This window comes from Passer domesticus, chromosome Z, assembly GCF_036417665.1.
Source record: "Passer domesticus isolate bPasDom1 chromosome Z, bPasDom1.hap1, whole genome shotgun sequence".
NCBI lineage: Eukaryota > Metazoa > Chordata > Aves > Passeriformes > Passeridae > Passer > Passer domesticus.
In genome coordinates, this window is record NC_087512.1 from 38,675,448 (window position 1) to 38,687,530 (window position 12,083).

The 12,083-nt window shown below is 34.9% G+C and overlaps 1 protein-coding gene across 7 annotated transcripts in view; it reads right to left on the reverse strand.

Moving 5' to 3' along the window:
- AGTPBP1 (ATP/GTP binding carboxypeptidase 1) overlaps nt 1–12,083 on the reverse strand; it is a 66,167-nt gene that overhangs the window by 16,551 nt on the left and 37,533 nt on the right. For 5 of the 7 annotated variants that reach the window (XM_064405596.1, XM_064405597.1, XM_064405595.1 and 2 more), the window contains exons 21-26: nt 11,037–11,190; nt 10,123–10,303; nt 8,635–8,764; nt 8,147–8,278; nt 6,275–6,451; nt 986–1,146 (exon numbers count right to left, since the gene is read on the reverse strand). In XM_064405596.1, the coding sequence (XP_064261666.1) occupies nt 986–1,146; nt 6,275–6,451; nt 8,147–8,278; nt 8,635–8,764; nt 10,123–10,303; nt 11,037–11,190 (935 nt within the window). Of the gene's footprint in view, nt 1–985; nt 1,147–2,561; nt 2,704–6,274; nt 6,452–8,146; nt 8,279–8,634; nt 8,765–10,122; nt 10,304–11,036; nt 11,191–12,083 lie in introns of those variants that run through there. The other 2 variants (XR_010354219.1, XM_064405600.1) reach the window with 2 other exon arrangements.

Below are 12,083 nucleotides of genomic sequence, written 5' to 3' on the forward strand. Positions count from 1 at the left end.
GTCTCACAGATGCCCTCCCATAGCTCTGCTAGGTTTCCATGTTCTACAGAGAAATTGCTTATTAATCTTACATCCAGTGTAAGTCTTATTGTCAAGTACTTCCTTGTTTCAACTGTCCAAAAGCAGTAACAAATTTCATTTTTTCCCCAAATTTCCACTCCATTGCCTTAGCAGGCAACATTAGTAGAAATATTATACCATGTAAATTTTACTTCTTTCCAATGATTTTTTTTTCAAGTCTTGAATTCAGCTTTATTAGTCTGTCAACCACATTTTCAGAAAAACATGTTTGTACATTCAAAATTACTTATTTGCTGTCCATCCTTATTTACCATGTACATGTGGATACTTCAGTGATGAATTACATGAATGGAAAAATGCAACATATGCATACATTTGCAAGCCTATCTACAGCTTTAAGAACCAGCAACTTAGTAACCTGGCTACTGAGCATATAATTTTTTTTTTTGTGACCCAAACTATTTATATAATTTAAGTTCTTCAAGTCTTATTATATATCTCCACCACAGGAGAAATAAGAAAAAGAAAGTTAGGAAGAAATACTAACAGTTCTTACTGCTTTACCTCACATACTTTAAGTCTGTTTAAACACATTTTTAATACCACAGCAAGTAAAAAAGAAAAAATCAAACAACATTTTAAAAGAGACAATTGAGACCTAAGACCTACTACTGAATTTTATGGCCTGTAACAACTCCCCAATGACATTAAAATGGCTAGTGTTTATCGCAACAGCAAATGCGACATATAGTCTAACTCTGTCTGTATTGTTTTCTTTCGAACTTTGAAGCAACTGAATTAATACAACAGGTCTCCAACATATTCAGATTACTGTTACAGTAACACAACACATCAGCATTATTTTTGATGAGTGGAAGAACATTTTTTAAAGAATCTTTACACCACTTGAGAAACTGCAATTTTTTTCCCAAAAGAAAAACTGAATATAATAGAAATGTATTACCTTGTCACTTTACAGCTTGATTCAATCAGCTCATTTTCAATATCCAACAGACTAGAAGGCAGGTTGTATTCCAAAGGTGAGGACATTCTTTTTAAACGCAGCAAGCCAACACAGAACTTTGCTCCCATCTCCTCCAGTTCTCTTGTACCTATTTGCAATCCCTAATTTGAAAAGAAGATTTAAAAATACAAAATAGGTACAGGCAGATGGACCCACACATACTGCAGAATAGCTCTTTAGGTTAATATTTTCTTACTTTATTTAATACATTATCTTGCTTTTAAAGACAGAACAAATCAGATTTGTAGAATAAGCAGAGTATCAGAGAAGACTCTGGAATACCTACATGATTCCTTTAAGGCTGAACAGACATATTCATATTTTTTGGAGCTTCCCAGTCTACACTTCTAGCACCCCAAAATTAACAAATCTTTCCCCAGTGGTATTGGAAGAGATACAATGTCTAGGTTCATAAGTATAAATTATTTTAAAATAAGAATTAAAAATACAAGATTCCTCAATATAAATTCCATCAAACAGAATGAAAAAAAAGGAGATAATTAATATCATAGTTGTGCTCAAATTCATTGCTATGTTTTAATACATAGGTAAGACTACCTAAGGCAGCAGTTACTCCATGAGACAGATGTCTCTTCCCTGCCTGTAAGTTAGGGACTACATGTGTTAATTCTGAAAGCATTTATTCACATATTTAGTAATTAAAACTAACAAGTAAATTCTCAAAAGCTATAGCTCTTTTCTAATTTGAATTACATAGCCAGGCATTTTCCTCTGTAAAGACCATTTAGAAGGTAGAACTTATGTAATGCTCTCCAAGTTTACATATCTAATAAATCCTCCCATGAGGTAATTATACATTTGTAATTTAGCCAGAAATGCAGTATACAGGGACATAACCTCTGACCTCAACTACTTTATAAGAAGAGTGTAATCTAGACTGAGCCTCAACAGCTAGGTAATTGGCTAGTACTAACGGTATATACACTAGCAAATTCAGTGGCACAACTCCACTCCATTTCCCCCTTTGCAACTTCTGTATCTCTGGAGAATCTAAAAGGACTTTAGCTTGGATCTTCTCAATCCCTTAACATACAGATTAGTTAAAAAGAAGCTTTGACAAAACAGGGAAACAGAAGAGCCAGGAATCGGTGGTAAGCTAAGCCATCAAGTACAAAAGAAGCAAAAAAGACTGAAGCAGGAATTTTTTTTTACCAAAAGCTAGGTAAAAAACACACAAGCTTTGTGTTGCCACAGTGACACTGCATTTTAAAATGCAAGGTTTAAGAGAAAGTATGTTGCTGCAGAAATGGTACAGCCCACATATTCTCCATGTGCTGTTTTGAACATACTTAATAGAAGAAAAGTTTGACTTTCTTCAGAGTTCTTTTTTTGCCTTGGTAATACTCATAAGCAAGGTGCTTTTTAGTAACAAGAAAGATAAATCTATATCCATGATTCTGAACAGTGCCATCCTCTGGCCAAATGGTACTGAAACCTGTTAGCAGTGAACAAGAGTTGAATAGTTGAGTATTATTCTTAATAGAATACTACTTACCTCTTTTATAATGCTTTTGTGCTGTAGATTTCAAAGCACTTATTAATAAAGGAAGAATTATCCTCACTGTACTGATGGAGAAATGGAGGCAGAGAGGGCTGAAGCGATTTGCACAGTGTCTCACAGCATGTCACTGACCCCGCTGGGAACAGAAATCAGTTCTCCTCACTCAGTGCAGTACCTTATCCATAGAGACCAATTTTTTGGCTTTGTTTTGTATTTGTTTGCACATCATTAACTTTCGAAGACCCCAATCATAGCTGGGGCTCCACTACGCTAATCACAGGAAGACACAGTCCCTGCCCCAAAGAGATTAAAATAACATTTAGGTCAAGAGGCAACAAAGTATGTAGAAGAGGAAGGAGAAAGGTAACAGCAATCTCACTGTTACATAGGTTACTAATGTGCACAACTTGATGGTTCAGAAACTTTTCCAGTTATCATCTGCATTTGTTGCTGAAGAATTTATCGTTAGTTGGCAGGTTCCTTATAGACAAGATTTGTCTAACAGAGTGTCTCTAAGTTGAAAAAGGACAAGAGTACAGCATGAAGGAAAATGCAAAGACAATTGTTATAAAGATGTATAGCGTGCGCATGTTCTGTGGCTGCTATTTTTAGCACAGCAGAAAGAGGATGTAACTAAAGAGAAACCTAAATGGAGCAGATTGGAGGTGGATAACTGGGAAACACCTGAAGGATAAATTTTGAATTTACTACACTGAAGGGTCTACACAATTGTGGTAAAAGTCTCATGCCAAATCTTGACTTGCTTTTTAATTTCTTTTATTCATAAGGGAGAATGTAATACACAAATGCCAAATACCAAATTTCTTAATTGATTCTTCCATCAGCCAAACTTCTTCATTTCCATGAAACAAGATCCAAAGTCTGGTTCAAGAAGTCATCATCACCATCATCAGTTGCCCTTTCTAAGGGACGTGATCTCAAGTTCATTTTCACTGAAGCTTCATTACATTTCTTTCCATTATCTTCTACTGATCTTCAACAGTTATTCTAGTACCTTTAACTGAGGCTAAGTTATTTACATGCTACACGCATTGCTTTTAAGCTCAAGCCATCTCAATGTTACGTCTTTTTTTTAAACTAAATTTCAATTTCTTTTTTCTCTACATCATATACAGCTATCTTTCTTCTAGAAGTAGAATTTTAGATGGAGGGTTGAAGTCTTCTTTACTAAGCATGTCATGAAGGTAGCTTCATATCAATAGTGATTAAATTTGCCACTTGAAAGCAAAGATACAAAACAAAGGCACTGCAGGCTGACCTCAAGTGGAGAAGAATATTCCTATAATACATAATTAATAAAAGGAAAACAGCTATATAAAGAGTCATAGAAGTCAATTGGTAAAAAAAGTCGTAAAATATATGTAGATCTGCTTTCTTATTCAGCAGAGGTTACAAAGACATAATCATTTCTGAGAACTTGAATTCTAAAGACTGAAAAATCAGTTACTGAGAAATTTGTTAACAAAATTTTTATTTCCTGAAGTCTTCTCTTTATGTGAGTTGTAAGATTGCCAGATAACAAAATCTTTTCAATTAACTTAAAAGTCAAGCAATACTTCCAAATGTATTAATCTTCAATCAGCAAAGACATTGATTTCTATTTTCAGGTGGTATGAATAATTGAAGACATTGCTCTTTTGTCTGGCATCTTAATTATGCTCCATAGTAGATCCTGGAGAATCCTTTCACCTGAAAGTTTGTTTTTCCATATCCTGAATCACAGATGTCCTGTCAATAGACTACAAAGATTCCATATGATCAGCTCAAAAAAATTTGCTTCCAGAGACAACTCTGTCACCAGAGATCCCAAACAGAGGTAAGACTAGCTACCTTCAGCTCAACAGCTTCCTGGCTGGATTCATCATTTTCCAAATAAAATAAATTAGAATAAAGATTATGTTCAGTTTGGCAAGTACTCAGTATTTCTTCCACAAAGAACCAAATTGTTAAGTAATCCTCTTCATGCTTTGAACAAAATTGAGCAAGGATGCTAAACCAGAGTAAGACTAGCAAAGTGTTTCCATCCCTCAGATCTGAACTCTTATGTCCTTTAAGATGGGAAGTAGGAGGGAAAGGAATTTCTACAGTTCAACTTCTCTCTCTTTTGAAATAACATATTATGACATATGTAATCTAATTTATACCATAAGTTTATTGACAGACTTACTGGCCCTACTCCTTCCACAAAATATATCTCAAAAATAAAGCAAACAACACAACAAAAGCCCCCAAAAAAACCCTGGGATTAAGGCTTTTTGTCTTTTTCTTCTTCTCACTGGAGAAATACAGCTCTTTGATAAGTCTAGTCACCTTGACTTTTTAGATATATTTTCCTAATAAGTTTGAGCATTATCATAATGAAGAAAAAAATTAAGAATCTTCCAGTATATTCAGAGGATGACTAAGAGCTCACAAATTGCTTTAATCCATAAAATGAATGGCAGAACAGTAATTCAGTCTCATCAGTTAGTTTATATGACATAAAAGAATGCTCTTCCCTTGAGTAAATGATTCTTCCACAAAATTCAGCCATTTGTTTCTTTCCTTACTGAAAAATAGCTTTGGAGGTTTAAGAATCTTGAAAGTTTGTCCACAAAGCATCTTCAATTCACTTTTCTTAAGTACTTCCTGTAGCAACACTGCTAAAGCCATGAGGGTCCATGTCTAAGAATATTTTCAACATTTCAAAATAAGCAAATTGGATGAGTTATCTTTTTTTAGAGCTCTATAATGAGCTTTATTATCTGAGGAATATTCTGACAACAGCAGGAATGCATCTGTTGTTAATTGACAAAATGTAGCACTTACAGGCCTACTGAAATTCTCAACGAAATTATCTGTCTTCCTACTCTATAGGGATATATGCACAGATGTTGGCGCATACATTAATATAATAAATATATCTTGTTCAACTCTCTTTTTCGTTTCTGTCTCACCCAGCCTTCTGATCCTCTTTCTGTCAAGCACCTTATTTGAGGCTTGTGATCATTTTCTCGATTAGCACGCCTAAACTCAGCTTTCAAGCAGAGGAAATCCACTCCTTCCATGCATGCTGTCTACTAGTGAGACACTACCAACAGAGTCACTTTTTGTTTTCAGATATGCAGCCCTGTTAACGGTTTTCAAGGAGAGGAAATGAAAACAAGTTTTAAGTCAAGAAGCCACACAACTATGTGAGTTCAGAGATCATCTGTAATTTGTAGAGCTGGTAAGCCGGTGTGAAAGTGTTTTGGTTTGTAAGCCTATTTCCCCAGCTATATGGGAAAATTCTGTAAGAGACACTGCTAAATATCTATTGAGAAGAGCCATGATCTGCCATGGTGAAGCCTGCAACTGCCATATGTAAAGGAAATTTTTATTATAGTATTGACATAAACTACTACCAAATCCTAATAATCAGTTGGGCAGAACAGTCCTGGGTTTTTTTAACTGCATGCATACACATGTGTAAAAAGCAATGATTAATATTAATCTTGTTAAAACAGCCCATAAGCATAACTGCTATGCAGCCTACAAAGTTGAAAATCTTATAATTTCATCCTAACGTCAGCCTACCCAGACCTTAAAAGCTTTCAAAAGCTTAAAGCAAGCAAGAATTGAGCAAGCAGGGTTACAGAAGATAACAATGCGAAGGGAAGAAATTAAAAAGAAATTATTAAGAAATATTAACTGATGTATTCTCTTACTTTATACTTGCCCTGGTCACATCCACATAATGTGCTTTCCATTGTGTAGCTCCTTTGTACTCCTATCTCCCTCCAGACAACAACTCGGGCTGTAGATTCCTTGGACTTTTCCACCACAAAGCTGCAGCTGCCCATACAGAATGCGGGGGCAGTCTGACTCAGGATCTTGGGGAGTGCCTGCAGGACAGCGATTTGAAAAAAAAAAAAACAGTGATTCCTTTATTTCCCATATGGATGGAGGTGAAAAGGGACCATGTAATCATAAACTACTACCAGAAACTTTGATGAGGTTTGCATTAAAAATGAAAGAAAGAAGCAATTCTCCATCTTAAGTTTTCAAACATCAGTGTGTTCAAGTAACAACGTCTTCAGGCCTTTTCCTAGATTTAAAATCCCTTTTTTCAGATTCAGTCACTAAAACTGTTAGTCATGAGAATAAGGATCAGGATACAGGAGAATTCTTCAGCTTATCACCATCCCTCCTAACTCACCAAGTTAAGTTTGCTCAAATTAAGGGTACTACATACTCCACATAAGTATTTAATTCAAATGCAGACTGTTTCAGAAGTTCCATTTACAGACCTAACAAAAGTAGTATTTTATTAACACATAAAATTCATTTGTATTCAGCAAAGCACCAGTTGCATATTTCACTTCAAGCATGTGAATCAAAGTTCAGTTCTGTTTACATGACAGTTTCAGTGAAAAGGTTATGCAAATATACATATTTTACTATTGCTAAATGACTGTTCTTTCTAGTTTTTGTTTGTGTCAGTTAAGAAAAAACACATAACTGCTTCAAATTTATTATTTCAGTAGTAATGCATAACCCATTAGTGCAAGCTTGCCCAAACATTTCAGTTTGCCTTTTTGAAAATGAAAGGCTTTTTCCAACAGCCCTTACTGACTACTGTCATTTGTGTACTACAGTAGTGAATGCTGAAGTGACAAAAACCCACATAAATGTGTTAGAGTGTTAGAGCAGCAGACATGATTGGCATCTGGCTCTACATCCAGGAAATCACACAAGAAAATCAAGAAGCCACAGATGGGGTTTTTTGGGTTTTTTTTTGTTGTTGTTTGTTTGTGGGTTTTTTTTTTTCTGTTTGGTTTTTTTTTTTTGTGAGGGAGATTTAAAGGAAAAAAAAACCAGAAAGTATCTGTACTCAAGGATGCATAATAAGTGTTTTAACATGCATTCACATGCTTTTGAAGTTTAAGTCTGAATCTTTTCAAAAAAACAGAGCCTGCACACCTATATGTCACACAGGTTTGCAGTTCCCATGAGGCAGCAATGGAGGGAGACAGAAGAAATAGGTAACTCTCCAAGGAACACATAGTTCTCTAAATTTTTTGCATGTTTGAAAGCTTATACAATGCAGAGGATGTGTTTGTGCAAGTTTATTATATATACCTAATTAGGGGCACATGTCTTAACTACACATCTTTATATAAAGGAAAAAATAAAAAGGAATCTTGCATATTTCCATATACAAAAACAAGTACTTCTCAGAACAATTCAGTTTCTTTTTGCCTTGTTGCTAGAATATTGTTTGCCATACCTCAATCACTTGTTTTTTAATCTGGTAATTATAAATGCAGAGAAGCATATTTTCCATCTATTTTCTATAAAAGTAATATTAAACACAAAACAAATTGGTGTAAAGAAACAAACAAAAAAAAGCACTCTATGTATAGTGTTTAAGCTTCATGAAGTGTACTTTGAAATACACTCACAAACTAAAAAGAGGTGATTTTAAATAAGTCTGTTTATGCTATAGAATCATAATTTGCATAGGATAGGACCAGGATACTACTTGAAAAGGACGTTCCAAACCCATGCCAAATAAAAGGTACAAATGTCAAACTCACCCTGTAAGCAGGGTCTTCCATCAGGTCACAAGAGGCAGCATTAACACTTGTATGCCACATTGTCTCTTTGATGCTGCAGCCATACATAAATACATTCTTTTTACGAGAATGACCATGATAATCACAGTAGACCTATAATAAATTATTTGGCAAAATAAACTCAAGGCATATGGAATAAAAATTTTAAGAAAGTAATAGAAAGACTTTTTTTTTATTTATACTCTTGAACGTTCAAAAGAATTAAGCAACAATCCTTTATATGATTAACTCTCATTAAGACAAAAAGTGTGTGATTCATCTAAGGAAGGTTTAACCTTCTAGCCTAGCCAAGTAACACATGTACATCTACAGGTTTGCAGAAGACCAGTTCTCCAAGTCAAATTTAAGTGTGACATGGTTTACAAGACCATATCAAAATGTTTAATTTATAGACTAGCTACATAGATAAAGTTAAAAAGATTCAGAATTGCTTACACACACATACTTACCAAAGGCAAACGTTTTATAGCAGCCAGATATTGCAGTAACCCTTTAGCATGGTAAATAGTGGGATGCAGATCTGGATTTGGATTTTGCCACTGTCTGTTTAAATCTTCTCCACTTAAAGAGCAACGGTGGCTATTATGGGGGGGGTGGAAAAACGCATGATGTAGTCTGTATTATCATACTTTTAAATAAGCCTCCCCCCACCTCAAGTTTTCCTCATCAACACTGCTTCTTTGGAAGAAGTCTGGCAAGAAACAAACTTCAATTTTCTAACATGCCAAATAATAGAAATGTTTGGGGTGTTTTAAGCTATGTTACAGAAAATCTAAAAATAAATTAGAAGTAGACTCTTAGATGAAGCCAACTGTAATATTACTTATTTGCTGTTGAAACTGAAGGTTTGCAATTCCATCCAAATTCTAGTTCAAAATCAGTAATTTAATACATATGGTATCTTTACAGTTTGGGTGTCTTCTGTAATTTAGAGACTGAAGTCAGCTAGAAATCTAATACTTGAAATGTGAAGTTGTCAGGAGACAAGGAGCTGTGTGAAAAACAAGGACAAAAAAACCTAAAACAACCCAGGAAACAAAAAGATCATCTCTGTATTCAGTCAGCTATCAGCAAGAACATTTAAACTTTCAGGATTTCATGATCATGCAGTCATCTTCACTATATTTGCCTTTAGACAGTGTCTGCTGGGACAGCCTTCTAAATTGTCCCTGTATCGTGAATTATTTAATCACATGTATTCTAGTATACACATTCTTTTACCTATATAAAGACAAAGTTCTACTGAAATCTGTAGTTTTATTATTTTGTTCACAAAACCTTTTAAAATAGTACCTATAGTAGATTAATAAAAACTGTAGCTTTATCATAGCAAAATTTCCATTTCACATGAACTCCCTGCAACCAAGTAAATGTAGACTGCTCAATGTTTACTCATAGTAGTTCCAAAAAGTTCTGACATATCCCTTAAATTTATCAAGAAAAGTGTAGCAATTGAAATAATTACTATTATAACTTCAATCAAACCAGGATACTCTATTACCCTTTCTCTTGCACACCTATTAATTTCCCAGCTTTTAAAAAATTATGTAAAAGGCTTTCTCAAATATAAGGCACTTTCTTTTTTCATGTAGACCATGAACTTGTTTATTTTTTTCTAAATGCAGGAGTGGTCTCGTATAACACTCTTACACAAATCCAAGACAGAGAGACAATTAAAATTTCATGTCAAATCACAGAGGAATGATTATCATTCATGCACAACTGGAAATATTTTTGTAAAACTGCAATTGTGAAGGAATGTAACTGCCTTTTAAGAAGCCAAAAATCCTAGCAATATTGCCAGTGTCTGTTGCTTTTTTATCATGTTACATATTGCATTTGCATCTTTGCAGGATTAGTTTAGATTATTTATTTTTAAATATTGATGCAAAGAATTAGAGTACAGGTTAAATATTTGTGATTAAATATATGCTTACTTTCCATTGATGACACCATCTGGATTGAGCATGGGAATAATTTTGAAAATATAAGATTCCCGTAAAGACTGCGCATTTGGACTATTGCTCATAAGGTATTCCAGTGTTCCCTTCATAACCCAGCTTGCATTAGTCTCTCCCGGATGCACACGGGCAGACAGGAATATATAAGGACGATTCCCTAAAAGAGATATCCACAGAAATTGCAAAATATTATTTAAGCTGAGTGAACAGTTTGTTGATTGGAAAAAGAGCCAATAGCCCACTGCATTTATAACAATGCAAAAAACATTTGTAAGTTGAGTATTAATGAGTATGGGTATTATTGATAGAGATTGCCACAACATTTTTGAAAGGACTGCTAATTACAAAACTATCACAATGGAACTTTAAATTTGATCAGACAATTATACAACTAATTTGAACTGGAAGTTATGATTCAACTTTCATTACTTTCTTCCCAATAGCAAAGAAAAATACTGAGGTGGACAAACAAACCAGGAAATGGCAAAAGCGCACTTCAAATCACAGTAGCTAGATGTTAGCTTTATGAAAGATTTTTTTTTACAAGCTAATAACCTCAGCATTTTAAGAAAAAAGTTACTTGTCCAGTATTCTTTTCCAAGAAGTGCTGTTTGCAAAATGTAATGTACAAACCTAGCAGCAAAAATTTAAAATGCATTAATATATATTCTTACATTTAAAGATATTTATATCTTTGTTTCACTGCCGCAAATACTTATTATTAAATACAAAACCAATCCTGAATACTGATGCCTCTCAGTTTCACGGAATTCATTAACCTTATTTTACATTGCTATTTTTACACTGCATAGTGGTTAAGACTAAATTTTTTCTACAAATACCTAGTTTTACATTATTTTCAGCTGATGAGAAAGAAGAGTAATACTTACTGAACTGACAGATATGTTCATAGTAATTGGACTCTGGCATGGCTGTAATAGTGACTAATGGACAGCTGTTGCCAGCCAGGGTCTCACAGAGAACGTCATGCCGAAAATATATCTGTTGAGGGTTGTGCATAGATTCCAGCTTCCTAAGATGCATCTTCATACCAAAAATAATGAAAAAATACTTCAAATTCTTTGCAGTCACATATGACAGCATATTTCAGAGGTACTATTTAAACAGATCTTTCTTTTAGATGTTCTAAAAAATGTTTAAGTTTCCAGGATAATTTTGACCATGAAATATAGATTTCTACATCTCTGACTGATTGAGTACTTCTCTTTACATAGTTTGGTTTTACAACTGCTTTGAGAAAGACAAAGGAAAAGAGGGTAAATTATTGTACACAGATGGTACTATACGGATATATGGAAGGTAAGAACCTCTGCTTCATTAAGGTTATCTGATCAGGGACCTTTTTGCTGCAAGGAGAGGTAATAAGTGAAGGAAGAATCAATACATGTGAACAGAGAGCCGAGATGTAATGGAAACCATAGCAAAGACCAAAGTCACCAGTCTCTCTTTGAACAAGCCATTAAGAACCTACAGACAAGGACCTGGAGAAAGTCACCTGATAAACAAGTGGAATGGGATAATTTGGCACATTCAAGACGGGGGTGTGGTACCATACAAAACTCAAGCACCTGATTCCTACAGTATGCTTTTAGCCATCTCTGCAGCCTTACTCTCTACCCTGTGCATCCAAGTGCTGTGTGGACTGGTGCAACTAAAAGGACAGGTATAAGTCAATTTGAGGTCAACAGCTGGAATGCATAAGGGTCTCAGCATCAGTAGTTGGAGAAGCCAACCTCCCGGGAGCATCCCTGTGGGTACCACAGGCTATGTGTCCCAGGTCCCAGCTACTGTTGGAATCAAAGCAGACTCCAGCAGCTGGAGCTGTAAGCACTCCTCACTCAGTGGTGTCAGCAAAGAAGCAAGGGAATGTCTCACTGCCAGTGACTACAGCGAGTAAAGGTGTATCCAACCACTGA